Source organism: Neovison vison, chromosome 3, assembly GCF_020171115.1.
Source record: "Neovison vison isolate M4711 chromosome 3, ASM_NN_V1, whole genome shotgun sequence".
Taxonomy (NCBI): Eukaryota; Metazoa; Chordata; class Mammalia; order Carnivora; family Mustelidae; genus Neogale; species Neogale vison.
In genome coordinates, this window is record NC_058093.1 from 175,552,618 (window position 1) to 175,580,472 (window position 27,855).

General features: G+C 36.3%; 2 protein-coding genes across 5 annotated transcripts in view; one reads left to right on the plus strand and one right to left on the minus strand.

The window, feature by feature from the left end:
• Positions 1 to 1,063, minus strand: part of METTL4 (methyltransferase 4, N6-adenosine) — a 35,819-nt gene extending 34,756 nt beyond the window's left edge. For 2 of the 4 annotated variants that reach the window (XM_044243325.1, XM_044243324.1), the window contains exon 1: positions 962 to 1,063. The gene's annotated coding sequence lies outside the window, so the exon portion shown is untranslated. Of the gene's footprint in view, positions 1 to 301; positions 332 to 517; positions 538 to 961 lie in introns of those variants that run through there. The other 2 variants (XM_044243327.1, XM_044243326.1) reach the window with 2 other exon arrangements.
• Positions 1,064 to 1,132: 69 nt separating this feature from the next.
• The window catches only part of NDC80 (NDC80 kinetochore complex component), a 50,747-nt gene continuing 24,024 nt past the window's right edge, over positions 1,133 to 27,855 (plus strand). The window contains exons 1-11 of the mRNA XM_044243329.1: positions 1,133 to 1,233; positions 2,716 to 2,825; positions 4,378 to 4,455; positions 6,905 to 7,028; positions 7,107 to 7,279; positions 7,978 to 8,080; positions 15,412 to 15,501; positions 18,119 to 18,212; positions 19,428 to 19,534; positions 20,286 to 20,430; positions 24,371 to 24,576. Of these exons, the coding sequence (XP_044099264.1) occupies positions 2,725 to 2,825; positions 4,378 to 4,455; positions 6,905 to 7,028; positions 7,107 to 7,279; positions 7,978 to 8,080; positions 15,412 to 15,501; positions 18,119 to 18,212; positions 19,428 to 19,534; positions 20,286 to 20,430; positions 24,371 to 24,576 (1,221 nt within the window). The 5' untranslated portion in view covers positions 1,133 to 1,233; positions 2,716 to 2,724. The remainder of the gene's footprint in view (positions 1,234 to 2,715; positions 2,826 to 4,377; positions 4,456 to 6,904; positions 7,029 to 7,106; positions 7,280 to 7,977; positions 8,081 to 15,411; positions 15,502 to 18,118; positions 18,213 to 19,427; positions 19,535 to 20,285; positions 20,431 to 24,370; positions 24,577 to 27,855) is intronic.

Here is a 27,855-nt window from a genome sequence, read left to right on the forward strand (position 1 = left end):
AGATCCAAACTTCTAACTCCATGTAGTGTCCGCAGTGTGACCATGGACAAGTTATTTAATCTCACTGAGTCTCAAATTCATCCATTTTTTATGATATCTCAGAAGGCAATTTAGAGAACTAAATGAGATAATCTAAATGCTGCCCAGTGTCTGACACACAGCAACTGCTCAAACAAATGCTATTAGTGATGGTAATCCTGGTATTGGTCCTCCCTTCAGAGTCACCACTTGCGGTAACATAATGGCTAATGAGAGCAAGAAATTTAGTCAAGAAGACTGAAACTCAGAAAAGATGACATACCCAATATTAGAATTCGTTAACCGCAAATCTGCTCCAAGAATCAGTATGCGGACTTTGGCTCAAAGCTTTTCTCCCAAAGCCACCACTCTCCGGGTATTGGGCAGTACACGTCTCTGAGTTTAAACTCAGGGAAACAGGGAAGTTCTATTTTAACAAAGTACACTACGGTGCTTAAATCCTTTCTCTTCTACCTCTCCCCTTCACAACCAAACCCACCTTCTACCCTCTTGAGTTCCTCGTAGCTTTAGTCTCTGGCCACCACTAGAGGACCGTGAAAGCCTCGCGAGCAAACTGCGAACCCGATCCTTAGCGGCAGCGGCGCCACACCCGCTAGATCCTCGAAGCCGGTGACACCCATCCTCAGCAGTCCCTATCTCCTACCTCACCGCATCCCCTGTCAGAAAACCTGCACGACGTCTCCCAGACTTGCATCAGGAAAGAAGCAACCCTCTAAAGAGTGGTCATGAAAGACGCCACTTTCATAGCAAAGGAAAGAAATTTTTCTACGAGTCAACGGGCGCTGCCATGTTGCTGTACGGAAAAAGTGTTTCCACGGCGATTTGGAGCTCTCCACCCGTTCCTCAGAGACCTAGAGCGCCCAGGTCTTCAGCGCTAATTTTAGAAATCGTACCAGACTTTGTAGGGGACGCTTGCACTTACCAGAGACGCCAGTGTGCTGACCAGTGTGCTGACCGAGGCGGCAGGCGGCCAGCAATACGCACAATTCCCGCGACGGGGAGCGGCGCGGAAGAGTTGTGCACACGTTGGACGTACGTGTTGACGTAGACGCCGGCGGAGATTTTAAAATTCGAACTGCGACGGCGGGTGGAGGGAGGAGTTGGGTGTTTCGGCGGCTGCTGTCCTGCCTGGTGAATAGTTGCACAGGTTACAGGAATTCGGTCCCTGGGTTGTGTCAGGAAACTGGAAGAAAGGTAATTAATGACTTTGAGTTAATTTTATGCCGTCAGAACTGTTCCAAGGGAGAAAGCGATGGCGCCAACAGCTTAGATTTAGAGGCCCTGAGGAGCAACGTTTTGGTGTCTGCTATTGTGAGAAGCCTCCTCCGGGCCGAGTCTGTACGGGAAGCAAGTTTCCCGGAGTCCAATAAATTTCAACTGACAGTGACTTCCAGGGGAGAAGAGGGAGACCTAAGGGCACTCTGCTGGGGAGCAGAGAGTCTGGAGGGAAGAAAGGGGAAGAACTGATGGGAGCAGGGAGAGGAGGGACAAGATGAAGAACTGTTTGAGGTGTTGCGTTTGAGATACTAGTGTAACGTCCTAGTGGGTGTGTAGGGAAATCTTAATCTTAAATTACATTTGAAGTGAAGATTTGGAATGTACATGTGGGTGAGTGGGAAATTTGAATGCATAGCAGAAATGTATAAAGATGTGAAAGAAGTAGGTGGCAGAACAAGATGGAAAGAATGTGATCAGTTTAAAAAACAAAGGAGAGCCTAGAGAAGTGACAGGATACCCACAAATGTCCACAGCGCTGGAAATCAAGACAGGACCTGAGAAATCTAGGTGTATAGTGTCTAATGCCACAGAGATGAGGTAGGATCAAAAGATTTGCAATCATGAGTATTCTAGGAGACAACTGCTTCAGTAGAGATGAAAGAAATGTTAATTTTCTGAGAAATAAGAAGCAGCCTGTAGACCATTTTGTGGACCAGATAATTGATCCTTGTTGGAAGGGAGATTGAAGTAAGAGGGGCACTAATTAAATATAAATAGGAAACAGTGGGTTAAAGACAGAGCAAGAGAGATGGACATTAGGAAAAGAAAACAACAGCTGTATTCTCTCAGACCAAAGTAAAGGAAATATCTTTTTTTTTTTTAAAGATTTTATTTTTTTTATTTGACAGACAGAAATCACAAGTAGGCAGAGAGGCAGGAGGAAGCAGGCTCCCCGCTGAGCAGAGAGCCCGATGCGGGGCTCGATCCCAGGAGCCTGAGATCATGACCTGAGCCGAAGGCAGAGGCTTTAACACACTGAGCCACCCAGGCGCCCCAAGGAAACATCTTGAGGTAGTTCTTGTCAGGTAGCCTCTGACTTTCCCAGTGAAAAGGCGCAGCCAACAGCAATAAGGTGATCTGGGTTAGGCTTCAGGGCTTTAATTACCATGGATGTGTCAAGGCAGGAATTAAACCTTATTTATCATTGTGTCATTTCAGTTGCCTTGCACACTCGGGTGTAAATATTCGTGTGTGTTGAATATTTTTAAAAGAAGTTAAATACACATTCCCTGCAAATGAGGGCTTCATGTTATATGAACAAGAGGGCCCAGGGAAAGATTATCTTGAAGAAACAATGCTCGGTTTCTTTCTGTTTGGGGATGAAGATAACAGCTGGTGCTTAATGAAGCATCTGTATCTGGAAAGATTTTTTAATACTGAATTCATTCATGAATGCAGGTGGTAAGCATGAAGCGCAGTTCAGTTTCCACCGGTGGTGCTGGCCGACTCTCCATGCAGGAGTTAAGGTCTCAGGATCTCAATAAACAAGGCCTCCATACCCCTCAAACGTAAGTTCTCGTGCCTGTCTTGGACAAAAAAATCTGTGAAGATGATTAATATAAAAGTGTACTATGATGTTCTGATGAATCTTGTTTGTTCACATTGGTACCTAATTTGGGTTAATGAAAGCTAAAAATTGGCATATTATTAAGTGTGTTTTATCTCATTTGTTCCTTAAATTTCCAAAGCTACAACCTTTGCCCAGCAACTCCTAAAAAGGACTGTTGATTCCCTTTCAGCATTTTTTCTTATTTTCCTCCTTTATTCTAGACCTGCTTAATTCAAGCTTATTGCTAGAACTTTGAATTTACTGAAGTATATCCAACTTTACCAGAGTTATTACTTATTTGCTTGATGATAAGCTGTGGTTTAGAAGAGCCTACAGAACCACTTCTCCAAACTGTTTTCTTAGTATTCACTGGAAAGTGGTATATAATTATACTATCATAAACAAGTTTTTCTCTTTAAGTTTGTTCTAATTAAAAGAAGGCTGTTTGTAAGCCACTGAGGGCTTTATCAACCCTGTGATACCAAGGTACAAGTTACTTGCTAACTCTACTTAAGTTACTTAGGTTTACATTGTATAAGCCTCAGCTACTTTTAGAAATTTGAATTATTTGTATCTTTAACTTCTGAAATCAGAAATTTTTTGTATCATTACACATTACATACACTTAAAGATTTATGCCTGGAATTATATTGAAAACTAAACAGCTGTCACTGGTAATGTTTTGGGTTTGTTATTTACATAATGTATGTTCTTATGTGTAGCTGCATTCTGATACAATAGGCCTTAAAAGAAAAATGTTAAATGTAGCTATCATCCTATGATTGAAGATACCCATTTTTAAATTCTTTTCCTTTAAGGTTATCCATAAATGTACATACGTTAAAATGATTGAAATGAGAATATAGATAATGGTTTTTTCTACTTTCTTCTTAACATTTTAGCATTAGTACTTGTGCATGTTATTAGCCTATACCATTTTTAACAGCTACGATTGCTACTAAAAATTTTCATGATTCTGGGCCCCTGGGTGGCTCAGTCATTAAGTGTCTGCCTTCATCTCAGGTCATGATCCCAGGATCGAGCCCCACGTTGGGCTCCTTGCTCTGGGGGAAGCCTGCTTCTCCCTCTGCTACTCCCCGTTTGTGTTCTCTCTTTCGCTATGTCTCTCTGTCAAATAAATAAAATCTTTTTTTTTTTTTTTTAAAGATTTTATTTATTTATTTGACAGAGAGAGATCACAAGTAGGCAGAGAGGCAGGCAGACAGAGAGAGAGGAGGAAGCAGGCTCCCTCCTGAGCAGAGAGCCCGATGCGGGACTCTATCCCAGGACCCTGAGATCATGACCTGAGCCAAAGGCAGCGGCTTAACCCACTGAGCCACCCAGGCGCCCCAAATAAATAAAATCTTAAAAAAATATATTTTTTTCATGATTCTGAATTATTTTTATAGGTAACAGAAAAGAGGTGCTAGTTCCAACGTATTTCCAAAATTTTCTTAAATTAATTTTTTTATATTTATTTTTTAAAGTTTGTCTTTTTCATTTTGTTAAAGCAAAGAGAAACCAACCTTTGGAAAGTTGAATATAAGCAAACCCACATCTGAAAGAAAAGTCTCTGTGTTTGGTAAAAGGTAATGATATTTTTTATTAGTTTTAATGAAGGGATTCTAAAAAAAAATTGGATGGCATGTTCTCTTACAAAAGAAAGTTATAAGCTAACTTTTTTCCATTTTAAATGATGAAATGGTTATATCTGTTTTAGATAGTGCTAAGAGATCTATCAGCACATTCAGACCACTATTTCATGTTATAAGTGAATAGATTAAAAATTCTATACCTAGCTTTCAGATAGTATGGAATCATAGCATTTTTAAATTTGGGGGAACTATCATCTAGTTCAACATTTTAGGCCCAGGCTTTTTTATACTCTTAAATATTAAGATCCCAAAGAGCTTTTTATTTTATGGGCTGTATTCACAGATATTAATCATATTAGATATTAAAACTGAAAAGTTTTTAATTATGCATTCATTGAATGTAAAATAATAATAACCCCTTACATGTTAACAAAAATATCGTAAGTATATTTTTTTTTCCAAATACAAAACTATTTCAGTAAGAAAAGTGATGTTGTTTTACATCTTTACAAATCTCTTTAATGTCTGGCTAAATAGAAGATCGCTAGCTTCTCATATCAGCTTCCACATTGTTAAAATATCATACATCATATAGTCAACCTCTGAAAAACTCCAGAGTACACTCATAAGAAAATGAGAATGAAAGGGGCAAGTACCATCTTAGTTTTTCAGTATGAAAATAGCTCTGACTTCTCAGATCTCTGAGATCACACTTTGAGAACCACTGGTTAGTGTAGATCAGTGGTTGCCTATGCTGAAGGTAGGGCAAATCTTGATTGTTAAAGAGTAAAAAAACTTTTGCAATGATGATGAAAATGTTCAGTATCTTCATATCTTCATTGTGGCAGAGATTACACGTGTGTATATGTTGTCAAACCTCATCATACTGGACACTTTAAACAAATACATTTTACTCTAAGCAAATTACAACTCAATAAAATTGATCTATTTTTTAAGAAATGATAAGCCCCAAAACTGAAAAAATAATCTGTTCTTTTATCTCACCAAAACCAAATATAACTGTTTTAAGGCAAACCTGTTCAGTTGTTTTGAAATTATTCAGAAATGAAATGTTTGTTACATTACAAAAGTCTTTGCCTTTAAACCAAATTAAGCTCTTTCTGGTATTCATTCCTGCTGAAGAAGAATCTTAAGACATTTTTGTATTGTAACTTTTCCCTCAGTGGTGAACCTCAGAGATAATGGTAATTATTATAAAATCTAACATTTTCTGAGCCAGACATTGTTTTAAGTATTTTCTCTGTATTTACTCTTTTAATCAATCCTCAGAACTGCCCTGTGAATAGACATTGTTATTGTATCCATTTTATAGGAAAGGAAATTGAAGCACAGAGAGATTAAGTCATTTATTTAGGGTCATACAACTAGAAACAAGAGGAAGAATTTGAAACCACAAACTCTGGTTCTAGGCCTTGTGCTCTTAAGCTATAAATTGAATGATACAATATTTTGATCAGTTAGGGTATTCTCTTTTAACTTAAAAAGATGTCTAATAGTGCAGTTTTGTGTAGAGTAACAGCTGAGTCTATACATGTACTCCTTTTGGTAAAAAGAAAAAAAAATAAGTAATAACAGTATGTAGAAAAGTGGTTCTCAAATTAGCAATTCTCGGGAAAAAATAGCTAATCTGGGCTGTGGAATGAGAGGGCCCAAGCTAAAGAACTTTTAGAGCTTTGGCAGGAGAGAAGTTGAAAGCAGTAAGCAAACCTGCAGGGAGAAATAGATCTCTGATGAACAGAGTTCAAATATTACACCAATGTTCATTGCATCTCAGTTTTGTGGCATATGTTCAATAAAGAAAATTATTATTCTAAGGGTATTTAATAAGCTACAGTTGTTAGCCAAATCAGGCTACAAAGTTAGGCAAAGGAACCATTATAAAAATATAATGTTTTGTTTTGTGGGGAAGGCTTAGAATGGAACATATATGTTGCATCCATTAATGACTAAAAAGTTGCACCATGTAAATTTATGGTAAATAACAATCGGGTACATAGTATTGCATGACACAAAAATATTCAAGAGAAAAAGCATACACCACCTATTTTAACATCTCAAAAGCAATTTTCCCACAAGAAATGATGCCAAATGAAGGGGTTAAGAGTGAAGGAGCAATCATGAAAAGCTAAAAAGGGTGGCGAAAGAACTTGGGTTACTGAATAAACTTGGAGAATGGTTTTACAGAAGATCTAGTGGACTCAAAATGCACATTCTTAGGTGATGGTGTTAGGAATGCAAAGCACCACAGTGCATTTTTCTTCCCATCTCATTTTATACTTATCATGATTTGCCCTTTTTCTCTGCTTTGAATAAAAGAATTGAACTTGGATGTTGTTGCTGCTAGGAAAATACAAGATCACCTGAAATAATTTAGACTTGACCACTGCCAGAAATACTTTTGACTGGCTGTTTATGTTTCCAGAACTAGTGGACATGGATCCCGGAATAGTCAATTTGGTATATTTTCCAGTTCTGAAAAAATCAAGGACCCACGACCACTTAATGACAAAGCATTCATTCAGCAGTGTATTCGACAACTCTGTGAGGTATTTTATATTCTCTTAAGTATTTCTCAATAATTTTTCTATTATAAAGTGTTTGATGTTTCATAAAAATTTTTGTAGTTTCTTACAGAAAATGGTTATGCATATAGCGTATCCATGAAATCTCTACAAGCTCCTTCTGTTAAAGACTTCCTAAAGATCTTCACTTTTCTTTATGGCTTCCTGTGCCCTTCATATGAACTTCCTGACACAAAGTTTGAAGAAGAGGTTCCAAGAATCTTTAAAGATCTTGGGTTTGTATGTTATGTTTATTAGCCTAGAGAGATTGTTGAAACACAAAGAAGAATCAGAGTCAATTAATTTGTAAAGATTCTGAGTTAGAAAAATCCTATATTTAAGATCACTGTGAGCAGTATATCTTAGGATAAATTTAAAAGGCAAGAAAAACCACTGTTTGAAGGTTATTGCAAAACTATAGAAGATAGTTCATAAGGCCTTCCAAATACTGAGATGACGAGGAATAGATAGGATGGGCTGGATACCACAGATTTTATAGCAGCAAAAAAGACAGGATAGGAGGCCTGGAGAAAATGGGGTGGGTAAAGTCGAGAATGGCTGTGTAGAGTAAACATGGGAAGGAATGGATTTGAAGATGAAGAGTTTACACATGTAGCTTATTTGGAGTACATTGAATTTGAGAGAACAAAAAGTCTTTTAGGAGAGAAGTCCAGCATACTGGTTATAAATCAAGTTCTACAGTATTAGGTATACATGCATGAAATAATCTGCAGAGAAGAAACCAATGAGATTCTGAAATCTCATTTCAAAATAAGATGACCAAGGATGAAACCTTAATAAATATCTTCTAAATAAGTCAAGACTGTGGGTATATATGTGGAATTTTTCTAATGTAAATTCTTGCCAAATTTAGCCTTATTTTCACAAAATTAACATTGTTGGCCTCTATTTTTTTTTTTCTAATTTTTCATAGGTATCCTTTTGCATTATCCAAAAGCTCCATGTATACAGTGGGTGCCCCTCATACATGGCCACACATTGTGGCAGCCTTGGTTTGGCTGATAGACTGCATCAAGGTATTTGGTTTTTCATTTTAAAATGTATATGTAGGAAAGATTTTTTTTTTTTTTCCTTATGATAGTGTTATTTCTCTATGTCTTTTGCCAGTTATCTCAAAGTTTGCAACTGTTTTCATTTTCCAAAGCACATTTGCTTTTAAGTTCTTCAGACTCTTAATAATGCTTCTAGAGGTGAGAGTAAGGGATTACCACACTGGCAAGGAAATTATTTGTTTTCATGAGGTTTTAAAGCTTAAAAAAAAAAAGAGTAGGAAATTATTTCCCCCGTTATATACATAACATTACTTTGGGTTTTTTCCCCTTTATTAATTAAAATTCATATTCATTGAAAAAAAATTTGGAAAATACAGAAATACACAGAAAGTGATATACCCATAATCCCACAACTCAGAGACAACAATTTAAAACATTTCCTTGGCTGTAGTTTTAAAGATGCAATTTTGTTATGCAAAGTATGTGGGTTTTTTTCTTTCAAATTTTGATGTATATTGACAAATTTCTCTGCAGAAAACTTGCACCAGTTAAAAGCTCCTCAACAATGTGAACATATGCCTTTTCCCATGGCATCTACATCATTCTTTTAAAATCTTTACCATTTGAAAGGTGAAAAAAATAGCTTAACATATATATGTTATAAAAGGAATTGTCTTTTTATATGGTTTGTCATTACTATTTCTTGTGGACTTTTTTGCCCTATTTTATGTATATATATTTTTTGCTTCTGTTAATTTTAACCTTTATAAAACTGCTTATATTTATCAATATTTTAAACAAATGAGTGAAAACGTGATTTTTTTTCATATTTGCAATTTTTCTTCTCAACTTGAACATATTTCACACTTATTACAACTGCCTATTTGTGTCTTTTGCCATTTTTCTATTTTCTTAATGATTTATAGGAATACCATTTTGAACATCAAAAACAGTCAGATTGGAGTAGTTAGCTCATATGGATATGGTACAGATATTTTTTCCCTTTTGACTTATGTGCTGTATTTTCACTATTGAGAAATACAAATTGTTATCTAGTCTAGTTCAGTCTCTTCCTTTTATAGTTTTTCTTCCTTTTATAGTTTCTGAGTTTCCTGTCCTTAGTCCTAAAATCCCTAAAACTAACACCGTCCTCCTGACACCTGACATTCTCTTGGCAATTGAAATCCCTTGACAAAATACAGGCAGGCACTGGGTGGTTGGATTTTGACCCAGAAGACATCTCAGTACTTTCATCACCGCCATTGTCAAGATAAGAGTAGAAATCCATTGACATAGTCCATTAATACAACTCACATTTCATTGAACTTTATGTATAATGTCTGTGCATTCAATCTGTTTCTCCTCAGTGATATCCATGGACGTTGGATAACTACCTCTCTTTTCCCACTACGAACTACTCCTCTTGTCAATGGAATGCTTTACCCTTGTTTCACTAAGCAGCTTATGTTATTCATAAGTGGTTAGGAGATAGCATTTCCACAGTGATGCAAGACCTCATGGAGTACCTGCTTTGGCTTCTGTTGGAGAGGGACCTCTGGAGATGCCTCCAAATCTATTATATAGTAGAAATTTCCTCCTCGCTATATTGGTTTGCTTGAGGTGGTAGAACTGAACACTAGAAGAATCAATGAGAGATTGTAAGAATCAGTGAGACATCATATGTTTCTTGTTCTAATTATCTTTCCCACTTAACAGAGTCCTAGAAATTTAGCCAGACTTAGAATGGCCTCCTTTAGTCTCTGATATTAAAGAAAAAAAAAATTTCTTCCACTTTTTTCCCTCCTATTTTTATAACTTCATTGTAGTTAAATAATCTTTATTGTTTCCTTACTTCTGCTAACTTTGGACTTATTTTGGTTTTCTCTTTCTAGTTGCTTGAGGTATAGAGCTAGGTTTCTTTATTTGGGATCTGTTTCCTTGATGTATGCATTAGTAGCTGTAAACTTCCCTCTTTAAACTGGTTTAGCTACAGCTTGGTATGTTGTGATTCCATTTTGATTTGTCTCAAGATACTTTTTCATTTCCCCTTTAACTTCTGGTTTGCTACATTGGTTGTTAGGAGATGATCTTTAACTTTCATGTTCCTGTGACTTTTTCAGTTTTCCTCCTATTGTTGATTTCTAGTTTCATACCATTTTGGTTAGAGAAGATACTTGGTATGATTTCTTCTTGAATTATACTAAGACTTGAATTATACTGACTTGTTTTATGACTTAATATAAGTCATAAATGTTCTCTCCTAGAAAATGTTCCTTGTACTCATGAGAAGAATGTATATTTTGCTGTTGTTGGATATGTTTTGTGTATGTTTGTTGAGTCCATTTGGTCTATAGTGTTGTTCAAATTGCAACTTATTTATTCTCTGTCTGGATGATCTCCCCATTGTTAAGAGTGTAGTATTAAAGTCTTCCAACTATTATTGTATTGCTGTTATTTTTTTTAGTTCTGTTAGTATTTGCTTTATATGTTTAGGTGCTCCCATGTTGGTTGCATAAATATTTTATCTTCTGATGGACTGACTCTTTTATCATTATGTAATGACCTTTGTTGTCTCTTTCTACCATTTTTAGTTTAAAGTCTGTTTTGTCTGCTACATCTTTTTCATCCCTTCACTCTCAGTCTGTCTCTCTAAAATTAAAGTGAGCTTCTTGTAGGCAGCCTATTTTTGGATCTTATTTTTGTCCATTTAGTAATTCTGTGTCTTTTGGATGGAAAGCTTAATCCATTTGCACTTAAAGTAATTATCCATAGGTAAGGATTTATTGCCATTTTGTTCATAGTTTTCTGTTTTGTAGATCTTTTGTTCTGCTTGGTCGTTATCCTACTATCTTCTTTTGAAATGTGATGATCTTTGGTATCAGCATACTTTGACTATCATTTGTTTGTGTATCTACTTCATGTTTTTCCCTTGTGATATCAGCATACTTTGACTATCATTTGTTTGTGTATCTACTTCATGTTTTTCCCTTGTGATTATCATAAGGCTTAGATAAAATATCTTTAAAACTATAACATTCAGGGCACCTGGATAGTTCAGTTGGTTAAGTGTCCAACTCTTGATGTCAGGTCTTGATCTCACGTCATGAGTTCAAGCCCCACACTGGGCTCCATGCTGCGTGTAGAGCCTAATTTAAAAAAAAAAAAATAGCTATAACATTCTATTTTAAACCGATAGCTTCAATAACATTCATAAACTCTACACTTCCCCTTCCCCTTTTACATTTTAGCTTATTGATGTTACAGTTTACATACCTTTTTATATCGTGTTTTCAATAACAGGTTATTGCATTTATGGTTCTTTTTAATACTTTTACTTTTTAACTATTAAACTAGAGTCATAAGTGAATTATACACCACCACATTAGAAAAGAAGACTTTGTATGTTTATCATTATCAATGAGTTTTACACTACCTTCATATGTTTTTACAGTGTTAAGTAGCATCTTTTTGCTTCTACTCAAAGAACTTCCCTGTAACCTTCCTTGTAAGGCAGGTGTTGTGGTGGTGAACTCCCTCAGCTTTTATGTTGGAATGTCTGTATCTCTCCTTCATTTCTGAAAGGCAGTTTTTCCAGATATAGTATTTTAGGTTGACAGTTTTTTTCCTTTCAATATTTTGAATATGCCATCCCTTTCTCTCCTGCCCTAAAAAGTTCTATTGAGAATTCCACCAATAGTCTTATGGGGGTTTTCTTGTCTGTAACTTCTCTCTTTTCTCTTTCTGCTTTCAAAATTCTTTGTCTTGATTTTTGACAATTTAATTATAATAGTCTCAACATAGCCCTGTTTGGGGTCCTGTGTGCTTCATGGATCTGGATGTCCATTTTTCTTTCTACATTTGGGAAGTCTTCATCTCTTACTGCTTTAAGTCTCTTATTGCTTTATACTTTATTTTTATACTTTATACTTTCATCTCTTATTGTTTAAAGTCTTTGTTGCTTTATACTTTCTATGCCCTTCTCTTTCTCTTCTCCTTTTGAGATTCCCATAATGCAGATATTATATCATTTGATGATGATCCATAAGTCCCATATACTTTTTTCTCTTTTTCATTCTTTTTTCTTTCTGTTTATGTGACTGGATAATTTCAAATGTCCTGTCCTCTAGCCCACTGATTCCTTCTTCTGCGTGGTTGACTTTGCTTTTTTTTTTTTAAGATTTTTATTTATTTGACAGAGGGAGAGATCACAAACAGGCAGAGAGGCAGGCAGAGAGAGGTGGGGGGGAAGCAGGCTCCCTCCTGAGCAGAGAGCCCGATGCGGGGCTCTATCCCAGGACCCTGGGATCATGACCAGAGCCAAAGGCAGAGGCTTTAACCCACTGAGCCACCCAAGCGCCCCTTGACTTTGCTTTTGAAGCTCTCTGTTTAATTCTTTAGATCAGCCTTTTTTATTTTACAGCTCTCCTTTGATTTTTTTTTAATAGTGTCTGTTTCTTCGTTGAATTTCTTGTTTTGTTCATACATTGTTTTTCTAATTTTGTTTAGTTGGCTGTGTGTTCTTATACCTTAGTAAATATTTTTGAGAGAACTATTCTGAATTAGTTCATAGATCTCCATTTCGGTAGGGTCAGTTATTGGAGCTTTATTAGGTTTCCCTTGGTAATGTCATGTTTACCTTATTTTTTATGATCCTTGGTTCCTTATGATGGTACCTCCACATTTGAGTAAGTGGCCTCTTCTTCCACATTTGACAGGTTCTCTTTTAGAGACAGTTCTTTACCAGTCAGCTCACATTGGGTTTTTAGATGTATCTAGATGTATAATGTGCTTGGTTAGGTGCGGCTTATATCAGGGTCTATTTTGGGGAAAGGTCACTGCCCAAGCTGTGAAGTTAGGGGAGAAGGAGAAGTGCTACTTTACAGTAGGAAAAGACTGCTGGCTCGGTTCCCTGCCATATTCCCAGGTGCTCTGGTTAGGTTTTCTGGTCAAGTGGTGCTGGAGACTGTATTCAGCTTTGGATAGCACCATAAATTATCTTCCCTTTCCTACTGGGGTTTCAGATCAAGCCTCAACCAGCAAAGCTTTTTGGGAATCAAATCAGAGAGAATTGCATGCTTAGCTCCCTGAATAACAGGGCTGTTGTCTTGGGTCTGCAGAAACAGAGCCACTGAGCAGGTTCTCCACTCAATTGCTGTAACTGGGGCTAGAGGGGAGGCTATTGAGATTCCATGAGCTCTTGTAAGTTTTTCTGGTTAACAGGGTTGGAGGTTGTGTTTAGCAGTGGACAGGGCTATGAATCAGTTTCCCTAACAGAGTGGAGGAAGAGAACAGACCCAAGGCTGGCAAGATTCTTCTTGGGAAGCTAATGAGGCAAACCTGTGCTCCAGACTCTGGCTAGATGGAGTTGCTGACTTTCCTCTGCCGGTGGTCAAAGCCCCAACCAAGCTCTCTTCACCAGCTCCTGAGCCAGGCAGTTTTCCAGATGCTCCAGCTAGGTTTCCAGTTTGAACAGAGCCAGAAGCTATACTAGCCATGGATAAGATTGTGAATTAGTTCTCCTGCCTGAGCAGAGCAGGAGAACAGGCTCTAGTTGCTCTTTGTGGTCTTGACTTAAACCAACCCATGCCCCAAGTTTATTGTCCAAATGAGGTCCCTAGCTTTGCTCAGTGGATGATCACTTCTGCCTTCCAGGCTCTTAGCTCAGGTATTTCTGAGCTGAGAAGCATTTCAGGAGTCTAGACAGGCTTTCTGATCAGGTCGAGCTAAGAGCTACACTGAGCAGTGAGTGGAGCTATGGATTAACTCCCTACTTGGGCAGAGGGGCAGGCTCAGGCTTTCCGAGTTCTTTTCTCCTCTCGTATATTTCACTATATAGAGAAGTGGTATACTGGAAAATAATCACCTTTTACTGAAAAAATATTACTCAAGTCCACATTTCTGTTACCTCTATACAGTTTCAGGTTGAAACTGTTTCAACCAAATCTCCTCAGTTTGGAAGAACTTTTAATTCTGGTAGTAATGTTTTATATAGCTCCTGGTGAGTTGTTTGTCCCTCAATAAGGGTCTTTTTTTAACTTAATGGAGTTAATCAAGAATTTTCACATGGACCTTTGACAAAGCAATAGAAACACTTATCTACCCTGATAACAAGGTAGAAGATTCTGTTCTTCATCTTGGGCTCTGCCCTACATGTCTTTCAGACTTAGTTAAATCTCAATGTGGGGTACCTGGGTGGCTCAAATGGTTAAGCATCTGCCTTTGGCTCAGGTCATGATCTCCAGGTCCTGGGATCAAGCCCCATGTTGGGCTACCAGCTCAGCGGGAGTCTGCTTCTCCCTCTGCCTCTCCCCCTGCTTGTGCTCTCTCTCACTTTCTCCTCTATCTCTCTCAAATGAATAAATAAAATCTTTAAAAATAAATAAATTTTTTAAAAATCTGATTACTGAGGCCTTGTCAAGGGAAGAAGTCGTAAAAGATGAGTTAATAGAGTTTGTCTGCCTTCACCTTAGATGTACAAAAAGTCTTATATGAGTGTCTTTGGAATAGGATAGAAGTAGATATGGCAAGCAACTCTGGGCTAAGAACTTAGGAATCTGATATGTAAGTCCTGGGATAAGAAAAATTAATGAAATATTTTTAGTAGAAACCACATTCCTTTTTCATTCCTAATGCATGGTACTTCTCTTAGAACCTTACTGTGCATTATACTAGATACACATTTATAAGTTTACATTTCATAGCAATTTCATTTACATTTTCTAGTGATTTTTTTCATGTTTGGAAGGTTGTATTTTTAAAACAATTTATAAAAATAGGTGTTCCAAAATGGAATTTCTTTGCCTTAAAAACCCTTAGCCATTTTCCTTTTGGCTATTATAAACATCTGTTTTGCTATAATGTATTATCTGTTATCACTTTTAAGCTTTAACGATTGCATTTCCGAATATTTCATATTGTGATCAATCTGAAGTTCATATTTATACATACTGAAGGAGTCTGTAGATAACATTTAAGCACCAAATTTGAGTTCATATAAAAGAAGAATAATCCTTTTTGGTTCGCCTTTAATGTCGCAGGCTTTTTTTTAAGATTCTCAGAGTTCCATCAAAACGTGTATATATGCTCTCAATGAATTAGTAGTAGTATAAACATCAGCATATTTTGTAGAAGTAAATATGGAATCCATCCTTTTCTAATTCTAATGGATTAAGTTGCTAAAATAGCAAAAGGATTACATTTTAATGCTCAATAATATGATCTCTTTAAAGACTTTCAGCCCTGCAATAATGTAAATGCTTCTAAAAGTGACACTAAAACAAATATTACAAAACATGAAAGCTATGTGTTTTTCTCACATTCCATCAACTTAAATATGTTGCTTGTGTACTTACTAGTTACATAATGCCATGAAAGAAAGCTCACCTTTATTTGATGACGGACAGCCTTGGGGAGAAGAAACTGAAGATGGAATTATGCATAATAAGGTACCTTACATTAACACAAACATTAGTTATCTTGGTATTTTAACTGTGTCACTATTGAAATTAATGCAGTCAGGTACCTAGGTGGCTGAGTCAGTTGTCTACCTTTGGTTCAGTCAGTTGTCTGCCTTTGGCTCGGGTCGTGATCCCAGGGTCCTGGGGTGGAGTCCCACCTCAGGTTCCTGCTCAGTGGGGGCTCTGCTTCTCTCTCTGTTCCTCCCCCCGCTCATGCTCTCTTACTCTATCTCTCCCAAAAATAAATTAAAATCTTTTTAAAAAAAATTAATATAGTCTTTTGTAGAGTTTGTCTTTTTGCTTCCCAAAAAAATTTTTAAATTGAATTTTTTTTCATCTTAAATTTATTCTTGGAATCACATTGTAATTTCTTAAAATTAAGTAGGCATAGAAATTTTAAATGTTAACTAAGTGAGGAACCTGGGTGGTGCAGTTGGTTAAGTGTCCAGCTCAAGTCATGATCTCAGGGTCATGGGATCGAGTCCTGCAGCTGGCTCCATGCCCAGCTTGGATTCTGTTTGAGACTTTCTCCCTCCCCCTCTGCTCCTTCTCCCACATGAGCGGCCACATGCTTATGTATTCACTCGTGCACTCTCTCTCTCTAAAATAAATAAATCTTTTTAAAAAAATAATTAATTAAATGTTAACTAAGTAAGTAGAAAAGCATGGAAGTTGGAATTAAATCGTAGCATGTTATTTTCTTATATATAAATATAACATTTCTTTCCTTGCCTACCTTTTATAATGAAGATAGCAGTACTGGCAACGTAAGTCTAAGATAGTTCTTTGTCAATAGAAAACATAAGTCTTAAAATACTACATATAGGGTTTATGTTTTGTTTTGGCCTTTTTAGTTAGGTGTATTACCACTTAGATCCAAGTTACCGCTTCCAAAAGAGATTGAGATAAAAGTAAACATGATCTAAGTTGGTTCCCAATCCATACTTTACTGGAGCCTAAACTATGTAACTAACCTCACCCTATTTCCTAAAATAAGCAAATGTATGTGTCTGAATAAAGCAAATACTACCTCCAAGGAATAGATTTGTAATATTAAGATTAAAATTAATGTGCCCTAGCACATGTAAAAGATCAATTACCATGCAGATCCCTAAAAAGAAAACTTACTCTCTGTGCTAATTCTAATCAGCACTCTTTGGAGCATTTGCAATAAAAAGAAACTGGCAAGAAACTTTAGTCTCAATTTTTATTACTACCTGGGAAATAGGTCAAAGAGGTATGATTACTTTTTTTTTTTTTTAAAAAACAGAGTAACCATACCTTTTACTGCTTCAGCAATGACCCCTGCTGGAGAAGCAGTTAGAAAGCCTTGGATCCTACTCCAGAGAATTCTCCCGTGTTACAATATGTGCCCTGGACTAGATTTATCTGTACCTCATTTTGCAGCCAAATATAACACTTACTAAATATTAAATTTTTTAATATTTATCCTGAAGGTTAAACCAGTAAAAGTTATTCTTGTTATTTTAGCTATTATTTCAAATGACAATATACAAGAGCAGGACTTTAGAAATTTTAAAGCGCTGCTCTATATAAAATATTATTTGAAAATATTTTAAAATTAAAATATTTTAAATTAAAGAAGGTTATCAAAGCATACAATTTCGCCAGATTCTGAGCCTCACCTTGTGGATCCAGAAACTCAGTTTGTTAGTAGCAGAGCATTTGACTGTAGAAATTTAATTTATTTTATATCTGCAAAATCAAAATTGACCAAGCTTAAAGAAACTGATTCACTGTCACCAAATTCACAAGAAACTGATCTGAAATAGAGTGAAAATATATTAATTTATCATCAGTGGTATACCTTTCTAGTTAGAGGAATACTCATACTGCCTATTTAGGGTTCCCTTTCCATATCAACCAAGTAATATGGAGGTTGTTTAATTAGCAAAGAATCAGCGCAAAGGGAATTGGTTTGTCTTGAGGGATATTTATTTCATATAGGCTTTGGAAAATTCTAGTCAGCCATCCGCACCTCCTAACAAAGCACACATCTTCAGTGACCAAAACACCTCGTAATGGCAAAATATAGTGTTTTTTTCTCTTGGATAAATATTAAGAATGCTATTAAGATATCTACTATTTAGATATCTACTATCCATGCCATTCTTTTTAGACTGAAGTTAACAATGTAACTATAGCCTTCATTCTGATTTTCACAGCTAGACTTAGTTTAATTGGACTTAACATCATCATCGATTCATTTAAGTTTTTCATAAGGTTGATTGCATAAAGATGAATGAGCATTTTATGTTGAATTATATTTGTTAATAAGCTTCCTTGTTTGACCTCGAAATTCTGAATGTATGGTTTCTTTACTGTTTACTAAGTATCACCTTTATCCAAATTTAAGTTGTTCTTTATTATTTTCAGTCACATTACAAGTAGCAGACTGAGTAAATCTGTGCAACATAATTAATGATAGATCCTAGGTTTGTGTCTCATTTATAGGAGTTCTTATAACTAAGTATTCCTGACTTTTCTTTTTTTTTTAATTCAAGTTTAAATTTTCACTTAGAAAAATGAAACAAACTAAATAGAGAATAATAGCTTTGTTTTTAAATCTGCTTAATCCAATCAGTTGTTTTTGGACTACACCATAAAATGCTATGAGAGTTTCATGACTGGGGCTGACAGTTTTGAAGAGATGAATGCAGAGTTGCAGTCAAAGCTGAGTAAGTGTTCTCATTCCTAGTGTGCTTGCTATTACTCATGTATTAAACTATTTTTTGTGGAGTTGTAGCTCATTTTACCACACCCAGTTTATGTGAACTACTCTAAATGTGTTTGCATGCCTACCAATTTTTGTCTTCATTGTTTCTTTGGTGGAGAGAAGTGATAGTTAAGCAGGAAAGAATCCCAGTTTTGGAGGCAAACCTCTTCCTGGCTACATGACCTTAACAAATTACTTACCCTGTCTAATGAGGTTTTGCAAGATTAGATGGCCATGTATGTTAAGTATCAGACACACTACCAGGAACACAGAAGATAAACACAAATGTTATTCCTGTGATATTCCTATGATATGCTTGCTTTATTGTTTGAGAAATTACCAATTAGTGAGAAGTCTTAAGGTCCCTTCAAAATGTGTGACAGGCAGTTAATGGACCATTATATTTCCAATGAAAGAAATTCTTCATTATATTTCCACTCTGTTATAACCTAGGGACAGTCCGTATTTCCTAGCTAACTCTAAAGTGGTCAAGAGGAATTAATTTAATCTTTTTTCCTTTATTGAAATAGTCTTAAATATAAAATGGTAGAATGGTGGCTAAAGCAGATAAATTTAAGATGTGTAAAACTATTTCTTCAATGAAATCAATCAAAACAGGAGAATATCACCTTGCCACTATCGGCACAAAAGGTGAAAGCATTTCCCCTATGTTCCCATTAGACATATCTTCCTGAAATAACAGGACAGTTTCAGCTTGTCAGCATAAGAAAGGGAGCAAGGTAAATGATGTTTCGTTTTAAAAGAGGAACATTCATAGTGATCTAATATAAAAAGCATTTAGTGAATTCATTTATTGACACAATATTTATTGTATACCTACAGTGGGCAAGTCACCTTAGGCACTGAGGATACAGTAATGAATAAGAGATAGAAAATCCCTGTCCTAGGAAGTTACCTCTACTAGAGATAATAATCAAATTAACAACCATAAATCAAAGGGTGGTAACTCCAAGAACAAACATAAAGCAAGGTAAGAGGGTAGAAAGTGTAGTGAATGGAAAGGTTTGCTATTTTAGAGGGTAGGATATCCTTCACTGGTAGCATTCTGAGCAGAGACCAAAAAGGAAATAAGGGAAAGAGCAATGGTGAAGACCCAGGGGATAAATGTTTCTAGGCAGAATTGAGATCTTACTAAGTTTTGGGGTTTTCTCTCCAGAGGATTTGTTTAATGTAGATGCTTCCAAGCTGGAATCATTAGCAGCAAAAAACAAAGCACTGAATGAACAGATTGCAAGATTGGAACAAGAAAGAGAAAAAGAACCGGTTAGTAAACATGTTTATTTCATGAATAGGTTTATATACTTAGCTGTTTTGGACTCTTGGATCTCCTTAGAGAACACCAGCTATTTCTTTATCCAAAAAAAAAATAATAATAACAAAATCATCTTCTTAAATGTTAATTTTTTTTTTACATAGGACAGGACTCTTCATGAAAACATGTTTGGTATCTCTAGAGCTTTGTTTTCCCTTGTGATCTATCAGTCTTGAACTAATGGTGTTCAGAATATGATGAAAGAGTCTTACCTATTTACATAAGTCCAAAAAGATCTTTTGAACAAGATCCCCATGTTTTACACCTCTAGGGAGCACAATTTATAAGAAGCCCTGAGTTATTGAGTTAGTGAAAAGGGAATGGCGATAAGTGTGTTTATATAATGTTACCGTATTCTAAGAGCTTTCTAAAAGCTAGATGATAATATCCAGATACCTAATTTTATTTGGGGTATTAATATTACTGAATCGCCTAGACTGTTCTGTAAAACATCAGATTTTTAAAATTTCTGCTTATTCATTCTGGCCCTTGACTTTTTGTATCCCAAACTGACTTCCCAAAAAGTACCTCTTCTTAATTAGGTAATAACATAACAGCAAAGTTCCCTTTTAGTTCTTTGGCTCCCTCTAAAAGGGATAGAAAATGCTAATACACCTTTCTCTAAGATGAATTTAAATAATATTGTGTTGTTTTCAAGTAAAGGAATGGTTATCAATTAGAATATTTTTTTTTCTTTTAAAGAATCGTCTGGAGTCATTGAGAAAATTGAAAACTTCCTTACAAGCAGATGTTCAAAAATATCAGGCATACATGAGCAATTTGGAGTCTCATTCAGCCATTCTTGACCAGAAACTGAATGGTCTTGATGAAGAAATCTCTAGAGTAGGTAAGCACAACCAATGCTAAAAGAGGACCTTCAGACTGGAATGGGGACCTGCCTGGGTCCCCACAGACAACTTTGTCATCCATATCATTTTTTCTTTAATGATGAATGGCTATAGCAGGCCACCAAATTTTCAATGCCTTCTGCATGTTTTAGTTTTCTGAGGCTGCTATAGAAAAATACCACAAAATTGGTAGATTAGAACAATAGAAATTTGTTCTAAAGGCCATAAATCCAAAATTTAGCACAGCCAAGCTCCCTCCAAGGACTCTAGGGGAGAATTCATTCCTTGTCTCTTCCAGCTTCTGTTTCCTGATGGTATTCCTGAGGTTTTGGCCATGTCACTCCAATTTCTGCCTTCACCCACACATTACCTTGTCTCTGTATGTGTGTCTCCTCTTCTGTTTGTGTTTGTTTCTCTCAGCCTCTATCTTTTAAGAACATTTATGATGTCATTTGGGACCCACTGGATAATCCAGGGCATAATAATGAGATGAGATAATCTCATCTCAAAATATTTAATAATATCTGCAAAAAACCCTTTTCCAAATAAAGAAATATTTACAAATTTAGGATTTCATACGTTTGGGTAACCATTATTCAACCTAATACAGCTTCTAACATGTTCTGTTGTCTGATTTTTTAAAGCCAAGAGGGACCTAATCTAAAAACATATGATACCTGATATAAATATATATTCTATTCTGCCTTGTAATTAATAAGCCAGATTCTTAAACCTCTCCTGGCTTCAGTCTGCTATAATTGTCTTATTACTACTACCTCCTAAACTACTTGGCAACTTAAGCTGATTGAAAAAGTAAGATGGAAAGATGAAAGTACTACAGTTCTTTGGAAGCAAAAGCCCAATTAAAGAAAGTGTGTTTATATCCTGTGAGTTCCTAACCTTGTTTTTCATAAGCACATATCAGTCATAACTGTAAAATTAAAAATACTGTAGCACATGGATTGATATTTCTGTACTGCCAGAAGGCAAGCAAAGGGAAGTATTCATAAATCACAGAGCCATTGGATGGCACTTTACAAAATGAATAATCCTATGGACCTATTGTACTATTTTTCTAGGTGTTTGTCCACTTCGGTTTTATTCTTATAGGATTTTACAGACTGTGTCTGTCTCACATAGGATTTGTGTAGATAGTCCTTAGGATATTTGATTTAATGCTTAGTCTATATAATATTAACCATCTGTCAAGTCAAAGATAGTAATTATATGGAGTATTTGTTTAAATCAGCTTATTTTTTCCAAATAATTCTGATTACATATATTAGATTTGCTCTAAACCAAGCCTTTAAATAATTTACAGTTGGCCCCTAACATTTGTTCTCCATGATGACAAGAAGCCATAAACTAATTTTATATCATAACAATATTTGTAAGGCAGGGATGCCTGGGTGGGTCATTTAGTTAAGCATCTACCTTCAGCTCAGGTCATGATCCCAGGGTCCCGGAATCGAGTCCCATATCAGCTCCTTGCTCAGTAGGGAACCTGCTTCACCCTCTGCCTGCCGCTTCCTTTGCCTGTGCTCACTCTCGCTCTCTGACAAATAAATAAAATGTGTTTGAAAAAAAAATTTGTAAATCAATACTTTATGATAGTCTGTCTTCCTCATTGGTATTTATCAAGAGAATTTTCATATTCCTACTTTTCTTGTGAGAATTTTTTCCCCATAATTGCAAGCTAAAGAGGTGAAGGAGATACTTTAGCCATCATTTACTATTCCAGATTGATTTAATTTGGGATAATAATTTTTATAACTTAAACTAAGACGTTTTTATTCTGAGTTTTTTTTTTTTTTTTAAAGATTTTATTTATTTATTTGAGAGAGAGACAGTGAGAGAGAACATGAGTGAGGAGAAGGTCAGAGAGAGAAGCAGACTCCCCGTGGAGCTGGGAGCCCGATGCGGGACTCGATCCCGGGACTCCGGGATCATGACCTGAGCCGAGAGCAATCGTCCAACCGACTGAGCCACCCAGGGTTTAAGTTTCATAATTTTTTTTAAAGATTTTATTTATTTATTCGACAGACAGAGATCACAAGTAGGCAGAGAGGCAGGCAGAGAGAGAGGGGGCTAAGCAGAGAGCCCAATGTGGGGCTTGATCCCAGGACCCTGAGATCATGACCTGAGCCGAAGGCAGAGGCTTTAACCCACTGAGCCACCCGGGTGCCCCTTTCATGATTATTTAAAGTCACTCACAGCCAAGAATCAAAGAGACCTAATTAAACTGTCTGGATATAAATAGATATAGAGATAGGAAGGAAGAGAGAAAGATAGATGGATGGATGTACATTGTACAGATTCCTGTGATATATAATGTTTTACTTCATCTATTTTTATTTTGAACTCAAATGTGGGACTTCACAAGAACAGTGCTACAAATGGGTTATAACAAAGCTAAGATCTTGATCCTGTAAACCCATGGAATGATTGTCTTGGCCCATTTGGTCATGCATATTCTCCTCCATCTATTCAGCCTGCCTAAAAGTACTGTCATATTCTTTATAAGCTGTGAATAACAAAAGGTTGGAAAATACCATTCTATATAACCCCAAATATTTTAAGTTTGATAACGTTTCTTGCCCTTTGCATGATCATTTCCTGTTTGTAAGTATCATTTTGTCTTAGTACAATAATATACTCATTCTTGCTTATAAATTTTGGCAAATAGAAGGGTGCTTGGGTGGTGCAGTCATTTAAGCATATGACTCTTGGTTTCAGCACCAGTCATGATTTTGGGGTCCTGGGATCAAGATCGAGCCCCACATCAGGCTCTGCTTAGTGTGGAGTCTGCTTGAGATTCTCTCTCTCTCCCTTTGCCCCTCCCACCTGTACTCACACTCTCTCAAATAAATAAATACTTAAAAAATATTTTTGGTAAGTAGAGCAAGAACTTAACCACTGTAGTTACTTACTGTTTGATCAAACTACTTTTTTTTTTTTTTTAAGATTTTATTTATTTATTTGACAGACAGAAATCACAAGTAGATGGAGAGGCAGGCAGAGAGAGAGAGGGAAGCAGGCTCCCCGCTGAGCAGAGAGCCCGATGCGGGACTCGATCCCAGGACCCTGAGATCATGACCTGAGCCGAAGGCAGCGGCCCAACCACTGAGCCACCCAGGCAAACTACTGAAAATGCCCATGAATAAGAATAAAGTGATGTATTTGAATATAAATATTTTTATATTTGTGAAGAATTTGTGGGGTTTTTTATTATTGCTGAGAATCATGCTGGAGTATAAAAATCATTTGAACTGAACGTTGGCAGACTATTCCTTTTAAGTGTAATAATTCTTCATCATTATGTGTGGGGCCATATTTTTTTCATGTAGCACTTTCTGAAAATCATGCAAGCCAATAGGGAAGTAAGTTTCTAACATAAAATTTTAGTTGTATCATCTTTCAGAAATGTTATTAACAAGGTGAGACCAAATAGAATCATCCCCACAAAGAGAAGAGAAAAATATACATGTACATAACTTGGAAATTTAGACATATTAATCAATTCTATTCAATAATGGCATCAGGGTGCATGGCTGGCTCAGTCAGTAGAGCATGCCACTCTTGATCTTGGAGTTGTGAATTTGAGCCCTACGTTGGGTGTAGAGACTGACTTAAAAAAAAGTTTAAATCTGGGGCGCCTGGGTGGCTCAGTGGGTTAAAGCCTCTGCCTTCAGCTCAGGTCATGATTTCAGGGTCCTGGGATTGAGCCCCACATCAGGCTCTCTGCTCAGCAGGAGCCTGCTTCCTCTTCTCTCTCTGCCTGCTTCTCAGCCTACTTGTGATCTCTGTCTGTCAAATAAATAATAAAATCTTAAAAAAATTTAAATCAGCTTCAACAATGTTTGAAAAATAAATAAATAACGGACTCAATTTCTTTGTAGGAATTGAAAGAACTTAACAAATTTGTTTTCTTCGATGCAGAACTAGAATGTGAAACAATGAAACAGGAGAATACTCGCCTGCAGAATATTGTCGATAACCAGAAGTACTCAGTTGCAGACATCGAGAGAATAAATCATGAAAGAAATGAATTGCAACAGACCATTAATAAATTAACCAAGGACCTAGAGGCTGAACAACAGCAGTTATGGAATGAAGAGCTAAAATATGCCAGAGGAAAAGAGGCGGTATGTCATCCCATTTCCACAGTGGCAACTTAGAGCTGACATTATAAAGGTCTACACCTATTAAGAAAAACTGAGTGGGGAGAATAAATTGGCTAAAGAGTTAAAACTTTAGCATTGACATTTTACTAAAACACACTCATCCCTAAAACACACATGTCATTTCCAATAACATCCCAATTTCTCTCCATCAGATTTAAGGTAGTCTGTATTTTTTAGCAGTAAGCCAAGAAATAAGCAAAAATGTCTCTAAGTCCATGAAAATAATATTCATAAATCACATGCCTTTTATTCTAGAAGAGGATTTGAGTCATCCTTCATTTACCTATTCACCATTCAAACATTTGTTTAACATCTGTTGTGTGCCACTTCCCATGCTGAGCTCAGAAGAATAAAGATATAAAGACAGACTCTCCCCTAAAGAAACTTCCAGTCTAGTTGATATGAGACCATGTGATCAGACCTCTAAAAGATGTTTGCACAGGATATTGAGGAAACATACAGTATTCTTAATGAAGATGTAGTGTTTGTGCTGTGGGAAGTTGTATGAGGTAATTTTTAGAAAGGTTTCCTTGAAGAGGTAACATCTGGACTGATTTGGGAAGTATAAGTAAGAGTTCTCTTGGCAAGGGTAGGGGAGTCAGCAAACAAGTATATGGGCAAGCTCAGAGAGAAAATAGTGTGTTGTACTCTGGCATCAGAATCTTTTCATATGGCTGGAGCTTAATAGCATGGGATAGGGGCACACCAAAAGAGAAAACTCAAGAGAAAAAGCGTATACCAGACAATAATGATTCTTTTCATATTTGAAAGTTTGGACTTTATCCTGAAAGCTCCAAGAAGCCCTTACGATTTTTAAACATATGACTTTTCAGAAAGATCTCATTTTTGGTCATGTGAAAAATGGATTGGAAGGAAGCAAAGCAGATAAGGATCTGTGGAAGTTATGCAGTAAGAAGTTATGAGCTAGATCTAGATAGTACTAGTGGAGATTCAAAGAAGTGGGTGGATTCTGACTACTTAGGAGGTGCTCTTAGGAGGGAGAGTGAATAAGACCTGATGAAAGAAAAAGGGTGCATTCACTGTGTCTGGCTTGGTGCTTACTCCAAAATAGAAGAGAAGTGGCCAGTCAGGAATAGGGATGGTATGCTGGACCTGTTATGTCCATGGAGCATCCAAGTGAACATATTTAACAGGCTATTTTTCTTTGAGTCTGAACCTCAGCATAAAATATGAGGGTTTGCAATGTAGATTAAGTAAAAATCAGTATGTATTGTGACTGAAACCAAAAGGGTAGATGAATTCACCAAGGAAGAATTCACAGGAGGAAGGGAGCACCAGCATCTTAAAGTGGACAAAGTTCCTCAAGAGAAACCTAAAAGTAACTTGAGGACTAGCCAGAAAGATCACAAGAATAGAAACTGAGAAAGGAAGTCAGGAAGGAATTAGCATTGTCAAATGCAATAAGGGGATTTAAAAATTTCTGTCAGATTCCGTAACAGCAGCCACTAGAGACCTTCACCAGAACCAAATTACTTGACTTCATTTCAGTTTTTTGTTTCTTTGTTTAAGATTTTATTTATTAATTTGACAGGCAAAGAGGCAGGCAGAGACAGGTGGAAGCAGGCTCCCTGCTGAGCAGAGAGGCCAATGCAGAGCTTGATCCCAGAACCCGGGATCATGACCTGAGCCAAAGGCAGAGGCTTTAACCCCTGAGCCACCCAGGTGCCCCTTCACTTCAGTTTTATAGGTAGCACATTATCCTTTTAGCCAGCATTGTTGAGAAAGTATGCATATTGGCCATATGAATTTCTAGATAATTAAAGATTATCCTTATTTTTGTTGGCGATCCCTTAATAAATGTTCTATACTTCTGTTTGCTGTACTTCTTGCTACCTATGCAGTCTTTATTACTCTTTAATGTAGCTCTCAGTAGGTATGAACTTTTTCTTAATGATTTAGCGTAATCATGCATGTGACACCAACGTATTCTAAAACAGCAATAAGTTAACAGGTTATCTAGGAACAAATAAAACTTTCCTATCAAATAATTCCAAAGTGATCTTTTCTGTTATTATACACTATTGCATTCTTAAGAAAAGTTATTTAAGACTCTTTTTTTAAGAAAAGGTAATAAAATGTGTCTTTCAAAGGGCTTTTTTTTTTTAATGGAAAAAATAAACTAGAGAGTTTCAAAATTAACCTTCAAAGTGTTCTACCCTAGTATTTTCAGTTATAATGTTTGTTGATTGGTAGGTATAGTACTAAAATATATACCTCACTGAGAAAGATTTAGTCTCGTTTTGCTTCAAAGGTAATGTGGTTTTGTATCATATTAGTGCCAGCTCTTTCCTTAGTACATTATTTCTTAAAAATATTTATCACTGTTATTAAAATGAAAAAAGTAGTTCAAAGCATCTCTTTTTGCCCAAAGGGACAATATTGGCTTTTCATCCTGGTTGCCTTATAAAGTACATTATAGGCATAATACAAATAGTTTCTTAGTCAGGTTTTAACTCTTTTATATTTTTAAAAATCTGTAGTTTGCACACCTACATATGTAATTTTTCATCTGGAAAGAACAGTTCAGTATGAGCAGTAAACATTGCCTCTTTTTTTTAATCCCTGTTTCACCATACTTTTGCTTTGCCTTGACTATCTTTACTCCCTCATCCTACCCTCTAGATAACCTCTGTCCCTGTGTATTAAGGGGAAACATAGACATTTATAAGAAGTAGGCTGTAGTGGTGATCCCAAAAGTCTTTGAACCTAGAATTTGGTAAACCTATATTTTAACCCTGGATTTTCCATCATATACCTGTTTGAACTCAGCATGTTATCTCACCTCTCATAGTCTCAGTTTCTTTATTAATAAAGTAAGGTGTGGTTAAACTACATCAGTGAATATGAAATAAGCTCCTTCAACAAACATTAATATATTTTATTTCTCAAGCACTGTGTGAGAATGGGGAAGTTATGAATCTCTGGACAAGGTGAACTCTTGAGTTTGACTAGCTAAAATTAGCTGTATAAATGCTGTTTTTTATTTTGGAGGATCACGCAAAAGAAGAAAATTTTGTGGGAAATAGGTAAGCAGTGATCTGATTAGAGCAGAGTAAGCCATACACAGTGAGAAGAAAACTTTAGGGTACTAGATGAGAGAGAGATTAAAATGATAGCAGAATGCAAAAATTTAATATGAACATTTGATCCGTCATCTTTTTTTTCTGAATTGATTTTTATTCCACATGCCACCTCCGGCTAGTGTAGCTTTTTGGATCT